Source organism: Physella acuta, unplaced genomic scaffold (genome assembly GCF_028476545.2).
Source record: "Physella acuta isolate Inbredline_101_S28 unplaced genomic scaffold, ASM2847654v3 ptg000914l, whole genome shotgun sequence".
Lineage (NCBI taxonomy): Eukaryota > Metazoa > Mollusca > Gastropoda > Physidae > Physella > Physella acuta.
In genome coordinates, this window is record NW_026732431.1 from 131,051 (window position 1) to 147,027 (window position 15,977).

The window sequence follows — 15,977 nt, forward strand, 5'->3', positions numbered from 1 at the left end:
AAAATAGGTCGAAGAACTCGAGACTGTATTTGTTATCTGGACGTGTTCTACTTGACTGAACACGGCTGACCTCTGCTACACACCGAGGGTGTTGTTCCCTTATGCCATATACAGTCAATGTTTCGTCAGTCGTAAAGTACGAACAGAAAGTAGATCTAGGCCGTGGCATTAATGAGAGTTGAGAGAAAGGCCTGTCGTGTGATATATAAAGGTTTAGTTCTTCGTATTTCTACTTTAGGAGCATCAGCAGAGTAAGAATACCAGTTCAGAGATTGCTGTGAGGAAATAATGGATGTGTTGACGGAGGGTTCCCCCTGCTGTAGTGTGTCAAGTTATCTGCTACTTGGTGCCATCAGTCTGGGGCTGTATTTCATCTATACTAAGGTGGTGAACAGGGAGTCCTGGGAGAAGTATGGCGTCAAGCACATCAGCATGACTAGAGTTATCTTTGAGGATTTCAGGTAGGAACTACGGGTCATAGGTTAAATGTCAATGGTTAAGGATTGAATGTTAACTTGTTTAAAAAAATTAGGGACACTAGATAATCTAGACCGTGTTGGCATACTAAATGTATCTTCAATTGCAATTGATTGGTGTAAGGACGGAGATAGAAGAGGGTGAAGTGCCGTCAAATGGCAGTTTGTGCTTTGTGATATGTTTGTTGTCAATATTATTTTTTGGGTGTGATATGCTTAATACTTGTCTTTGAAATACAACAATAATGTCATAAAATTACAAGTACAAAAAGGTGCAAACAAGGCAGTGATCAAGTTTAAAGATAATCTATATATATAATTCTCTTCTTGGAGACGTTTGAAAACAAGCTGTCAGCGCGCCTGGCAGTCCCCTCTCTTCCTCTCTAGGAAGTCTGGTGAGCTGTGGTTCACGCTAAATGTTTACAATCGTAGAGCCGGGTTTAGTGACGCTTATTAGGGGCAGATAATTTAGTTTGAAACGATTTTAAACTTAGGGGAGGTAATTAAAGAGGCTGCTTTCACGTGGGGGGGGGGCTGTAGGGTAGGGGGTAGTATCGTCCTTAACGACCTACTGCTAGTGTTTTAAAGCAAATATTTTCAGTGGCAGCATTGGTACTGTCGTATACACAAATTATGAATTACTGAAAAGTAGAAAATAAAACAACTAAATAGCGGCGTATGATATGCCGCGGGTCGGCTCGTATTATTTTAATCTAGTACTATGTGTTAATAAACAGATATCTAAATATTTTCATGATATGAATGTATGCAATGTTTTTCTTAAATAACTCAATCCCAATTCTAAGGTATTGCCTTGTTCTGGAAATGGTCTCAGGGCATTCTTTAAAATTAATTAGACAACAGATGTGCCATAAAGATTACAAAAGGCTACTTATTGTTCAAACAGATTTGACTTGAATATTGTCTGAGTTTTATTGTCTTAGCTTCTGTAGTCTCAAGCAACTTTGGCTCAAGTTTTATTTCTAACGTTGGTAGTAATGGTAGAGTCGGGATTTTATTTGTGTCTTTTATTTAATCGATTTTTGTTGGGTTAGCGTTATATTGTAATGGGGTTTTGATTTGATTTAGTTTAGTTTAGTTTAAGACAATGAGATTAAGCGTAACATTACATTGACTTCTATTCACTTGCAGGAAAGCAGTGACGGATATAATTTTAAAAGAGGGCGACACGGTTGGCTTGAACATTGGCGGGCTGATGCTGGTGACCCGCGACCTTGACATTCTGAGAAATGTCATGGTCAAGGATTTCAATAACTTCGTGGACAGGTCCATCCTCATCGTGTCCAACTCACCTCTAGAGAAAGGTTTGTTCTTCCTCAACGGCCAGGATTGGAGGAGAATCCGTCACGTGACCACGCCCTCTTTCAGGTGAGTGTTGATATGGTGGTTCTAAGAATGATAGTGTTGGTGTTTAGTCTTCCATTATAAAAATTGCTCAGCTTTACCTAGAAGAGAGCGATTTCTTTACGTTTTCATCACACTTTAGAGCTGCTGATTGTGATGTTTCTCTTTATACATATCCAGCACAGGAAAGCTGAAACTGGTTACCGACTTCATCCACGAGTCGTCCCTCAAGCTGTCACGTGTGTTGGAAGACCACGCCCGCGAGGGCAAGCTTGTGCCCATCAAGACCATCACCGGCCAGTTCACCAGCGAGATCATCGCGAGAACGGCCTTCAGCCTCAATACGGACTGCCTGGGGAAGGCAGATGACGAGTTCACCAACTACGCTAAGAACGTTTTCAAGGTCAACAGCAAGTTCATGAACCTGATCATGTTGATACTGTTTCAAGCCAGGAGACTGCACACATTTTTAGTTAAGGTAAAGGGAGGGAGGGGTATATAGACCGGATATTTGTGTACCCGAATGTAGGGAGTACCCGGATAGTTAGCATAGGGGTATTTAAGAATGAGGTATTTTTTATATAATACAGTTTAGTAAAAATGTCATCGACAGTAAGAATTTATTTTAACACTATGTCAATAGAATTGTTCCAATATGTTTCCACCCTCAGTATGCTTAGACAATAACCATTCGGATCTACGACTGATAATCCAGCTTACTGTCTTCTGTAGTCCAAAACGTCTAGTGTAATAATAAAGTGTTTTTTTTTATGTAGTTTTATTTATTTATTTTTTTGTTAAAAGTTTTAATTGTACGATTACTATGTTTGACAGAAACATGTCTTCAATCTCCACCAGAAATGCAAACTCCAAATATTTGATAGTAACATGACTTTCCTCTCCACCAGAAATGTAAACTCCAAATATTTGATAGAAACATGACTTTCCTCTCCACCAGAAATGTAAACTCCAAATATTTGATAGAAACATGACTTTCCTCTCCACCAGAAATGTAAACTCCAAATATTTGATAGAAACATGACTTTCCTCTCCACCAGAAATGTAAACACCAAATATTTGATAGAAACATGACTTTCCTCTCCACCAGAAATGTAAACTCCAAATATTTGATAGAAACATGACTTTCCTCTCCACCAGAAATGTAAACTCCAGATGTTTGACAGCGTTGACGGGAAGGCCGACGAGTATTTCCAGTCCATCCTCCATCGGACCGTTGAAGACAGGAAACAGGCGGAACTAACAGGGAGGAAGACACCGTCAGATCTACTGCACAATCTGCTGACCGCTAAGAAGGCTGGTGACAAGATGGCCGCGGACAAGATGGACGACAGCACGGAAGGTAGGGAGATGTGAGTATTGGGAGAGAATGATTCAGCAGTTACGTTTAGAAAATTATTTTAGCGAATAGGAAAGCTCGATGTTTCATCATTTAATTGTAGTCTATTTAAGATATATGCAGTAGCGTTATAAGGCGGGTTTTTTTTTGTTTTTTTTTTGGGGGGGGGGGGGGAGTGGGGGAAGGGTTGTCACCAAAAAGACAGATGGTATTATTTTCTGTCAAAAATGTTGATCCGGTTAAAATAATAAATTAGTAGAATTGAGGAGTCACATCAAACTACAAATTTAAAATTGTTTGGGAAGGGGGAAGGGGGTGGGTGGTTGAGGGGTGACTGATAGTATATGTTCGCTATATTTCACTTTTAATTATACCCTAATGAAATACACGGAAGTTACTTGATTTAAAAAACTCATTTTTATATTTGTACATTGTAGTGTATAATTTAACTTTCAACCGAAATAAAAGTATATTCTGATTCATATCTTAATTTTTAAATTATTTAACATGAAAATGAAGGGTTCGTATATGTTACCTATGTTTTTATACTAATGTATAAAAATGCAATAAACGACTTTCATTGGTCATATACCGAAAAGTTGAACAACTAGTCTCAATCACTATGGAAGCAGTAAAAAAGAAAAACTGCGAGTTTTTGTTTTCTAATCCTAAGCTGCTGGCGACTCCTGGGATAGGATACCAAAGACCATGTCGTACGAGGAACTACTCGGCCAGTCCATGCTCATCATCTTCGCTGGGTTCGACACCACGGCCACCACACTACAAATGTGCTGTTACCTGTTGGCCAAGTACCCGGATATACAGGTAAGGTCTGCAGGCTACAGGTGTACCTTATGTCAACTGACACAACTTATATCGCTACACCTTACAATAACAATTTGTATTGTACAGTTGGGTAGGCCACTAGGCTTATACTAATACAATGGGGGAAAAGGTAACATCAAATAAAAATAATTTTTATGTGTTTTTTTTTCTCAATGGGAGAAATGACTGTTTGAGTTTACAAAAAGAGTCACCATTCACCATACCTTCAACTGCTTTGATAATATTATTGGTTACTGTATAAAAATTATTTATGGTATTTAAACCTCTAAAAAACTAGAAACTTTAAAAACTAACTTAACACGCATACCTACATCTAAATCAACCCTAACATTTCTGTCTAACTTGGCCAGATCAAACTTGTAAAACGTATTGACCTTTTAAAATTGTGTCACTGGTATGTAACTAATTATCATTAAGTGATTTTTGTATTTCCTTTCCTTCAAATACATTCAGGAGAAAGTATATGAAGAGATCCAGAGAGTTGTCAAGTCTGACCACCCTACGTACGAGGAAGCATCTCAGTTAACATACATGGAGCAGGTCATCAACGAGACCCTCCGTCTCCACCCTCCCGCCCCCATCATCACAAGAAAAGCCGCAGAAACCAGACAATACAACGGCGTCACCATCCCAAAAGACGCAGGAGTCATCATCCCCCTTGACCTGATCATGAAAGACCCGAAACATTTCCCGGATCCGGAAAAATTCGACCCGGAGCGGTTTTCTGATGAAAATAAAGCCGCGAGAGATGCGATGTCTTTTGTTCCATTCGGCTACGGACCTAGACAATGTATAGGCATGCGGTTGGCGTACCTGGAGCTGAAGCTTGGACTGGTTCAGATCGTCAGGAGGGTGAGGTTCGAGCTGAACGAGAGAACGGAGCCGACACCTGACGGGGAAATCAATAGCAAGTTCCAGGGGTTTGTGGTTCTAGACAAGCCTATCATGCTGGAGGCTCGGCTCAGGGAGTAGCCGACGTCTGTAGAGTGGTGGTGGGGGGGGAGCAGTTGGTTAAGCACTCTTTTACTTAGTTAACACAGCAGAAGGGTGTTCTATTACAGCAGGGGTAGGGGTCCTGGATGCGGTTATTGAAGTCGTATTCACATAAGGTCTAGAACACGAGTGGGTTAACGAAATGGTGTTATTGCTCAACTACATAGTATACTAGCCTAACACGTTTTCCAGGAGAATCCAAAAGCAATGAATATAAAAAAAATTAACGTTTTTCCAGCTACAGTAAAGCCATAAAGAAAGCATAACGTGATATATTTTGCTAAAAAGGTCCAAATCTTGCAGCATGGCCATCAATGAACGAACCTATTCACAAGCTCGTAATTAGTTATTTTTAGTCTTTAACTGCTCAACAAATTTTAACAACTCGAAATCTTCTGTCGTTCTATGCAATATTGACCTGCAGATTTAAAGTATATTGTTTTTGATGCCATAGCTTTATGTAAATACAAATTGTAAATAAAAAATTAAAATTTGATTAGTAGAGTCACAAGGCGCGGGCTGGGCTGCGAACCACACCGAGCGACACCATCTAAGAGGGTGACACCAAAATGAAATATTGCTAATTATAATAAAAACTCCGCGTTTTACGGTTTGTTTAGTATAATAAAATATACCATCCGGTACAGGGTGACACCAAATTGCCTTAATTTAAGTATAGCATACATGTAATAGTTGATGAAGGCGGGATAACACTGTATAACCACAATGGGTAGCACACGACCTAGTGACGCCACTGAACTTGATGAAGATTCGGTTATGTAAAAGCTACTGGAAATCTACAAAAGAAGCATTTGTTTATTTTATACAAATTAAACTTGTTACTGTACTTAGCTAAATCTATGTATATTTTGTAAATAAAGTTTTCAAAAATATAAAATTCTGTCGAGTATGTCTGTTACTTGTCCTGTGTGTTATTTGGTCTAATATTCTTATCACAATGGGTGCTTTATTAAATAGCACACACCGCGCACTTTACACTCCCCTTCATAACAATATGACTACACAGCTTGTTAGTCTGGTAACGTTTTGTCTTGTTTGAACTTAGGCTAAGAAATATATATATATATATATATATATATATATATATATATATATATATATATATATATATATATATATTAGAGTAAACTTTGCGTTACAAAAAATAAGTTTTAAATAGTAGGTCCGATTATAAACTATTTAAATTTATTTTTGGATTTTATATCGGACCTCTCTCATTAGCTTTCTGGATGTCATGATTTACATCAAATTTTTTTTTTTTTTAAATTTCGTTTTAAAAATCGATTTTAGACCCAACGGGCAGATAACTGTTGATTAATCTCTAGGGAAGAACCAAGCCGAGTGTAAACAATTCGAGGCTCTCTTGCCTCCCCTAACTCTGATTAAACGCCCTTGGCGGGTGGTCATGACCTCAGTGCTGGGCAGCGGGGAAATGTTATCTGGCCAGTGACGGCGCTAATCCGACGGCCGGGATGCCAGGTCAGTCCCGGCTGGAATGTGGCACCCATCACTTCATGAGTTCCTGACGGCTACAAGAGCCTGTCTCATTCGCTCTCGCGGCCTTATCTGTCCTCGCGTTATCTCGCGTGGTTCGCTAGCTTTACGCAGTATGGTAGCAACAATTCGTTCAATTTCCGCTTCAATTTCCATTTTTGATTTAATAAATCATGTAAACAAAACGTAACTAATGTCTACATTTAGTTAAAAATGTAATCAGGAGATTGCGCAAACACTAATTAATTAAGGCCTATACTAATACACTTTAATTGTGTTATATTTCGCTGCGCATCTTTCCGGTCAACTCAGTAACTGATTATGTTACCCCTCTTTATTTTTACTATAAAAATATTCATTAAGTCGTTTTTCAATGTGATGTCACCCCCCCCCCCCCCCAACCACTAAATGACGTCACACAGCGCAGACCCTACCCTTTGTCCGGTGAAGCTACTTCTCGTCATATAATAAAGCGCTGGTGTGGTCAGCGCTATGCCCAGCCGGCTTCACTTCACCCCAACTCGTTTCAGGTTACCGGAAATTGAATTCGCGACCATAGTGTGGCCAGTTCTGTACCCGTTATCCACCCACAGAACTAATCACCTAAAACAGTTGATTCCATTTTGACAGAGAAAAGATCAATAGCCACATTTTATTTCAAATTATAACTCATAATAAGTGTTTGGTGGGAAAAAAAATTCAGACAGAAAAAGAACAAGATATCCATAATGAAAGTTAGATCTTTGTTCGCATCTAAACTGGGCGGGCTTAAGGACTACTTTCTGGTTGGATATTGTGTACTAGATCACTCCAGCCTTATGCGTTTGTCAGTGTTTTATCTCTCAAAATTTACAACCAATTGTTTCAAAAAAGGTTTTCTAAAATTATAGAGTATGCCTATGAGTGAGTAGGCTTCCAATGCTTCTATGAATTAACTGTATTAATTTAAGACTGACATTCTAGATATTAATAAACATAATCACTGACAAAAACAACAGAACAAAAATATAATATAAATAATGTTTTAATTAGTGTATAAAAAAATTTCCAAATATTTAGTTTATATGTAAAGCTCAACATCACAAAAGCATTTGTTAATATAATCAACATATAAATACAGTATGGCTGCTTGTTTAAAAAAAAAACAAGGCACATATGTACTTTATAAAAAATTAATAAACTCATTAAAAAATAAACAAATATAATAATCATACTTCAGCAACCTGGACAACATTTTTAAACTGCTAAACTGGTTATTCTGACCTCAGTTTGACAGCCAACAAGAGAGGTTTCTCTGTCCTGATGAAGCCAGCTGTTTTAATCACAACATCTTCACCTTTCTTAGGCTCTGTCTCCTCGTTCAGCTCTACCCTAACTTTTCTGAGCAGTGTAGCCAGCGCCATCTTTAATTCCAGTAAGGCAAGTCTCATCCCAATACAAATCCTGGGGCCATATCCAAAAGGCATGAAGGCCATGGGGTCACGTTTGGCAGTGTTTTTTTCCGAAAATCTTTCCGGGTCAAATTTTTCGGGGTCAGGGTAATGTTTGGGGTCAGTGAGGATAGCAAAGATAGGGATCCAGACCCCCGCCCCCTTAGGGATGGTGATTTTCCCATAAGTTTTGGTCTGTGCAGCTTTCCTGGACATGATGGGGGCGGGGGGATACAGCCTCAAGGTCTCGTTGATCACCTGTTCTATGTAGGTCAACTGCTGCAGCTCTTCATAGGTGGGCGTTTCCCCCTGGACTACTCTTTCAATCTCGTCACATATTTTGTCCTGGAGATGAAAACTGACTTATCTATTCCAGTCTCTGGTTATATTTGTTTGCATAAGACAAATACATTTCACATTCCCTGACCAACAGAAAACCAGGCTTGAAATGCCTGGTACCCATTAGTGTTGGGTTGTCTGGTACCCATTAGAGTGGGGTTGTCAGGTACCCATTAGAGTTGGGTTGTCAGGTACCCATTAGAGTTGGGTTGACCAAAGTCTGATACCCATTAGAGTGGGGTTGTCTGGTACCCATTAGAGTTGGGTTGTCAGGTACCCATTAGAGGTGGGTTGTCAGGTACCCATTAGAGTTGGGTTGTCTGGTACCATTAGAGTTGGGTTGTCAGGTCCCCATTAGAGTGGGGTTGACCCCAGTCAGGTACCCATTACAGTTGGGTTGACCCCAGTCTGGTACCCATTAGAGTTGGGTTGTCTGGTACCATTAGAGTTGGGTTGTCAGGTCCCCATTAGAGTGGGGTTGACCCCAGTCAGGTACCCATTACAGTTGGGTTGACCCCAGTCTGGTACCCATTAGAGTTGGGTTGTCTGGTACCCATTAGAGGTGGGTTGTCAGGTACCCATTAGAGTTGGGTTGACCAAAGTCTGGTACCCATTAGAGTTGGGTTGTCTGGTACCCATTAGAGTTGGGTTGTCAGGTACCCATTAGAGTTGGGTTGTCAGGTACCCATTAGAGTGGGGTTGACCCCAGTCAGGTACCCATTAGAGTTGGGTTGTCTGGTACCCATTAGAGGTGGGTTGTCAGGTACCCATTAGAGTGGGGTTGACCCAAGTCAGGTACCCATTACAGTTGGGTTGTCTGGTACCCATTAGAGATGGGTTGTCTGGCACCCATTAGAGTTGTGTTGACCTTATCAGAAGCCAGTCAGAGCTAGGTCGAATCTGGTACCCATTAAAGCTCATAAGTTGATGACCGTCTGAGAAAAAATATAAGTTACAGTGTTATGTCTGTGGGTCAAGTCAGGTACCCATTAAAGCTCATAGACTGATGACATCAGAGAAATATAAGCTACAGTGTTATGTCTGAATTACCTGGACGTCAGGGTGTTTGGCCAGCAAATACAAACACAGCTGTAGGGTTATGGCTGTGGTCTCAAACCCAGCCAGTATGACCACCAGAGACTGACCCATCAACTCATCGCTGGACATCGTCTTTGGCAGCTTGTCCCTGCTGACACTGTGACGCGACATGTCATCATCTATGTCATCCGTGCTATCTGAGAAAATTTATCCCTATAAACTCATAACAGTCACTAGCAAAAAAAAAAATTGCAGGCAGTGGCGTAGCGAGGTCGGGTGTCACCCGGTGCGGCACTTAATGGTGTCACCCCCCCAGAGGCGTTGCCACCCTTCCCGGGGACAAACTTTCAAGTTTTCGATTTGCACCCCCGCCCCTCAAACTTTCGATTTGCACCCCCCCCTCAAGTTTTTCTCTATATATTTTGCTATTTTTTGCCTTGGTATCACCCCCCTAAATGGTGTCACCCGGTGCGGTCCGCACCCCCTGCCCCCCCCCCCCCCCCCTCGCTACGCCCCTGATTGCAAAGATACAGAATAGTTGAACTGTGACATGAAACTGAATTTAAGTCTTCTGGGCAACAACCAATTGCTCTACCACTCCACCACTCCACCCTGTGTTATCATGTTTAACAACTCCACAACATCCAACACAACTCACCAACCAGCTCCCCCCTGTCCCCAGCTGCTTTAGCCTGTATCAAACTCTGCAGGAAATCTTGTGGCACCTTCTCTCCCCTCACCTCCATCTCTTTCCTTTCTTCCAGGGATCTTTTCAAAATTGTTTTAAAATACACTTCAGAATCCTCTCGAAACCCATCCAGTAGCTTGATATTTAACACCTGGTGAATTGAGACAATAAGACAAAATATAAAATACTTGTGGTTTAAATCCCAAATTAAAATTATAAAATTCTGCTAAATTTGAAATAGATTAAATTAGAAGGCTTAACATGCTTACAAGTTAAATTTATTTAAGGAAAATTTACTAATTTATTTTGATATTATATTAAATTTAAATTAGTTATATGTAGGCTGAGTTTAGTGTTATAATTTACTTTTTACATTTTGTAACGGCACCAACTACATAATATTAAAATATAGTGAAAAGGTGATTAAGAAAACTCTACTTCATCTGCAACATTCACCATCACTTTCCTGAAAATGTGACCTTTGGGGAAAAAAAGTAAAGTTTGCTTGATAGACCTTGAGATATGAAGAAATGGGTGTATACACTATGTAAAGCAAGACTAAGTTCCCTGGCTAAGTACCCACCAGAGCTGGGTAACTCAGACAAGTTCCCTGGCTTAGTACCCATCACACCCGGGCAACTCAAAGTTCCCTGGTTAAGTACCCATCACAGCTGGGTAACTCAAAGTTCCCTGGCTTAGTACCCATCAGAGTTCAGCTTTATGGCTTAGCCATCATGTGCTACACCCCTGGACTGCACCTTCCCCCTGACAAGAGTACAACAAGTTTACCAACAGAAGAACACCATACCTGCACACAGAACCTGTGAAAGGCTTCGAACCTCATGATGAGTGGCATCAGCTTGGCCATGTACCTCCCGCGGACTCTGAACATCTGTTTACTATAGGCTGTAAACTCATCATCCGCCCCTCCCAAACTGTTGGTGCTGAACCCAAACACTGTCCTTGCAATGATCTCACTGGTAAACTGTACAGAGATGTCTTTGATAGGGAGGAGTTTCCCTTGTCTGGCATAGTCTTCTAGCACCTGGGTCAGCTTGATGGCTCGTTCTTCCACTGTCTTGGACATGTGTTTCATTTTGACAGAGCTTGAATAAAGAATAAACATTCAAATGCTCTTTAGAACTTTTGTGATGAGTAAAAGTTAGAATTATCAAATTATTTAACTCTACTGTGTCTTTTACCTAATAATTATTTTAATAAAATCAAGTTCACAAAGTGTATAACTATATTATTAAGCCTACACAACATATTAAGGTACTGTTCTATTAAACCAGAGACATGACTAACTAAACTTGACAATAATAAACTCTCTGCTTCTTAGTTGTAGTTTGTATTATTGTGAGTCTAGAAAACCAAACTATGTCGTTTGTTTACTTAGCTAACTATAGCTGTTTATCGCTAGGGCTTATCAAGAAAGTATCAGTTAAAGTGTAAGAAACAAGCACTAGATGTGAGGTTCTGTACCTAAAGGACGGGGTTACAATCTGTCTCATCCGCTTCCAATCCTGGCCCTGGAGGAAGAAAAGTCCTTTGGCAATGACAGAGCGTGTACTGTGGGTGCCCTCGCGGTCAACAAAGTTGCTGAAATCTCTGACCAGAACCTCCCTGAGCAGGGTCAGGTCTCTGGTCACTAGCAGCATCTTGCTGCGGACAATGCCAACAGTGTCTCCGTGTTCTGCCAGGAGTTGGGAGAAGCCATCTCTGTAGAGTCAGAAATGGTGGACTGGATGAGAAGTTTGATCAATAGAAATGATGGATTGGATGATTAGTTTAATCAACAGAAATGGTGGACTGGATGAGAAGTTTGATCAATAGAAATGGTGGATTGGATTGGATGATTAGTTTAATCAACAGAAATGGTGGATTGGATGAGTAGTTTAATCAACAGAAATGGTGGATTGGATGAGTAGTTTAATCAACAGAAATGGTGGATTGGATGAGTAGTTTTATCAACAGAAATGATGGATTGGATGAGAAGTTTAAGAAACAGAAATGGTGGACTGGATGAGAAGTTTAAGAAACAGAAATGGTGGACTGGATGAGTAGTTTAATCAATAGGATTGGTGGATTGGATGAGTAGTTTAGGCAACAGAAATGGTGGATTGGATGAGTAGTTTAATAAACAGAAACGGCAGATTGGATGAGTAGTTTAATAAATAGAAAGATGGATAGGATGAGTATCTAAATAAACAGAAATGATGTTTAGGCTAAGTATTCTAATATAAATATCAGTTTTTATATAAGAACTTATCAGAGCTGTATGGACTCATGGACATTGCAAATCACAAAAGTATAACTGTTAAATAACCTGTTTTAGACAAGTGGTTATGACACATACACCTGTTTTAATCCTGCGTCAAATCTGTTCTTAAACATATAAACAACTAGATATTACAAAGATGGTTAGCCAATCAAATAGTGCCAAGATGTTCTTATATCTATCTTCAACTTTATTTTCAGGGGTCAATGATTTACATAGTTCTTCTTCTTCGTTCTTAATTTTAGTGTTGGAAGGGAATCCCTCCAACACAATTAAGCCAACATGTCGACTCCGATTTCAGCCTGCTTTTCTTTTTGGATTTGCTTCCATAGCCTTTGTCCAACCAAAAATAAACTACAAGGCAGCTGTTGTTTGATTTTGGAGATTTTGGAGTTGTCTCTCCTAGGAGAGTAGCTGCCCCCCCCCCCCCCCCCCCCCAGCTAACGAGCCTCATCCGCCCAAGGGTTCAAACTCGAGACTTTTCGGTTTAGCAACCATGAGCTTTACCAACTCGACCACACCGACCCCCTTACTATGTTACTTAGTTCAAAACTGTTTATAGTTTCTGTTGTTATTTAGTTTTGCGTAAATTTACTTTAAATGATTAATTAATTTAATCAGTATCATGTCTAACTCTAACTGTCTATGACTGATACGATTAATATTTTATTAAACGTCGTGATTTATCATGATATTTTCATTATCTGGATAAAAACTTTGTACTAACTGCTGAGCATGATGTACCTTAACTATGAGGGGACAAGGGATCCAAGTCAATATGTACCTCATAGACACCAGTCCCATTGTGCCCTGCTTGACACCATATTTTTCCCAGTTGTCTGGTGTGGTCAGCTTATTATAGAAGATGTAAATGACCACAGTGATGCACCCCAGCAGTAGATACCAACACCCTCCACACATTCCAGCATCCTCTGCAGCTTCATCCATCATTATATTTGACTAGATCTTTTTAAAGGAAATCTGATGTTCGTATAGTTCAATAATTAAAATCAACAAAGCAAACTAAATACGTAATCTAGTAAACTAATTTGTAGTTACCACTTCCACAAACAACTAAAATTACTAGGATGGGTCGATTTTATAAACCAAACACAATTTCTAGATGTGTGAAAAATAGGCCTCAAATTGACTTTAAAGAACAGTGTTTGAGATGAAGATTTACCATATAATAATGTCTAACTGTATATAGACCTTAATACAGTGGCCATCAGTAAATAATGAAATTGAGTAGAATGGTTTTGACTGAAATTCAGAGATTAAAACACTGCTAAACAGAACTTTATTTATAGCTGAAAAGCTTTAAGCCTAGGCCTAATAATAATAAAGTAATATTCCTACCTAATATTAATAATAATATTGTTCAAAACGGGTAGGCTATATGAATGAAACATTTTTGTTGCTTATAATTTTAATAAAACATAAATCCGAAATCCTCCAAAAATTACGAAATTTAGTATTACTAAATATTAAATAAGATACTAGTTACATCTAGTAGTTAACTAGTACGTGAGTAGTAATCTAGTAGCATTGGCATAGAATGGCATATCATCATTGATCTATCTTCTTGATTACTTCTATTAATTCTCTAAGGAGATTCTTGGTTAATCTATTGTATTGGTGCGTAAAATCGGCAGAGGCTAGTAATGTTAATGAAAGAAAAAGTTGCCTCATTGTTAAGGCTTTAATAGAAGTATATTGTGATATATTTGTGTCAAATATTAGAGTTTACTGAATAATAAATCAAAATCAATGGCTAAATATATCAATATAGGCCAGAAATTAACTTTAAACAGCAGTGTTTGCAAGCAAGATTTGCTATATAAACAGCAGCCAAATAGAGTGGCTTCAAGAGAATCTCCCATATAAGTATACAAAATAAAAAAACTTTAAATAAGATGGCTGCTAAAGTAAATGAGCTTGGTTGCATCTGATGAAAAAAATCGCTAGTCTTTATTTATGACTGAAAAGTTTTATTTTGAAACATTTTTGTAAATTTTAAAACATAAATCTTCATAAAAATGTGAAATAGGCCTAATTAGTTTTATTACTAAAATTTAAGGAGTCATATTTTTTTCACAATACTTGTCTCTGCCGATTTTACATACCTAAAGCCTAAAACTAAAATGATAGATTACCGATTGTCTTGGCCTACTAAAAATTTAAACCTAATCAGTCACCTGGTAAAATTACATTTTACCGTATTTATTCGCTGTTACACGTTCTCCTCCGGTTGAGCGTATTTATTATATACACTACCAAAACACACAAAAACGTTAGGAAAACACTAGGATGAAGTAGGGGATAGATTAGATATGGACAACTTATTTTTTTATGAATGTGTATTTTAATTAGAAAAGGTAAAAAAAACATTTTAATTAAGCATTAGGGCCTACAGGTCCAATTAAATAGCGTAGAAAAATCCCTACATGATGAAGGGTACACCATGAGTTCACATTGACTCTACTGAGTAGTCTAATTAATTGTCAGAATAAGACGTCATAGCTTAGGCCCTAGGGTCATTGTGAGTTCATATAGACTTTGTTTATTTACAGATCTAAATCTAGTATAATGAATTGAGTGTGAGATATTTTTAACAATATAAACTTAACCTAATTGCATTTATGAGTTTCTCCTTAAATGACACGAACCTATAGATTCTAGTATTTAACTATTTTCAAGAGAAAAAAAAAGCTAAATCTTGTGCACATTCAAATTCAATATTCCAAATTTGGATTTCTCTCAAGTTTTGACAAAAAATATTAACAAAAATTAAAACAAAAGTTCATAAAGAAATATATTCTAGGCCTAGTGTTTTCCTAACGTTTTTGTGTGTTTTGGTTGTGCTTACAATAAAATACGATCAACTGGAGGTGAACGTGAAGCGGGGAATAAAATACTTTTTATACTTTTGTCTTTTACTTTTACGCTGAGGCAGAAATGGAGTTTCACCCAGTCACGTTTCTTCCACATTAGATCTAGATCTATAACTTCGGCCAATATTGAGGTCCTAAAATGGTAAATTAACCCTTACCGATAGGTTATTTAATTGCTGCTTGCTAACCATTTAAAAAGAAGGCTAAAAAAATATAAGTAAATGACCCTTTCACTAGTTTTACACTACAGTAATTTACCGTTTCCATTGATATCATAACCGAGCTTTGTTTACATCCGGTGCTTAATTTGCTTTAAAAAAAATTCGAAGATTTGTTTATTAATTGAAATTTAATCGCGCTTTTGTGTGTAATTAGTTATTTAGTCTATCAAACTTAATTTTTAAAAATTATAAGACTGATTTTAGGAGCAATTTATTGTTTAGCGCCTAATTCTAAGTAAACAGTCCTGTTTTTATATAGGGAGCCTATATTGTTTGTTTTTTTTACTTAAGCCCTATATCTACTTTTGGTAATCTATCGTTTTGGGTACGTAAAATCGCCCAGAGCTAGAATTACACTAGGCCTTAGGCGTACTAGTTTCTAGATCTTATGGAGAATATATTCCCTTTCATGTCTTTCATTGATAGATCTAGGTGTACATTCTGTAGCATAATATAACCTATTCTCAATTTTTATCGTTGGGCGCACACTTTTTTATTGTTAGTCACCAGCATATAGATCTAGCTTTAGTCTTA

At 38.3% G+C, this 15,977-nt stretch overlaps 2 protein-coding genes across 4 annotated transcripts; one reads left to right on the plus strand and one right to left on the minus strand.

The window, feature by feature from the left end:
• The first annotated feature begins 57 nt into the window (after positions 1-57).
• On the plus strand, positions 58-5,881 carry LOC131953241 (putative cytochrome P450 6a14). The gene is made up of 7 exons (XM_059316343.1): positions 58-136; positions 239-461; positions 1,629-1,865; positions 2,022-2,319; positions 3,000-3,201; positions 3,872-4,023; positions 4,498-5,881. Exons 2-7 carry the CDS (start codon positions 289-291, stop codon positions 5,014-5,016), a joined length of 1,581 nt encoding a protein of 526 aa, XP_059172326.1. The 5' UTR covers positions 58-136; positions 239-288; the 3' UTR covers positions 5,017-5,881.
• A 1,698-nt stretch (positions 5,882-7,579) lies between these two features.
• On the minus strand, positions 7,580-15,487 carry LOC131953242 (cytochrome P450 3A24). Of its 3 annotated transcripts, none has more exons than XM_059316344.1 (7): positions 15,381-15,487; positions 13,113-13,294; positions 11,533-11,769; positions 10,856-11,153; positions 10,018-10,198; positions 9,372-9,556; positions 7,580-8,327 (listed from the first exon to the last, which is right to left on the minus strand). In XM_059316344.1, exons 2-7 carry the CDS (start codon positions 13,277-13,279, stop codon positions 7,806-7,808), a joined length of 1,590 nt encoding a protein of 529 aa, XP_059172327.1. In that variant the 5' UTR covers positions 13,280-13,294; positions 15,381-15,487; the 3' UTR covers positions 7,580-7,805. The 3 variants fall into 3 exon arrangements, with proteins under 3 accessions (XP_059172327.1, XP_059172328.1, XP_059172329.1); XM_059316345.1 differs by having other exon boundaries at positions 13,113-13,309; XM_059316346.1 differs by having other exon boundaries at positions 15,411-15,434.
• Between the last annotated feature and the right edge of the window lie 490 nt (positions 15,488-15,977).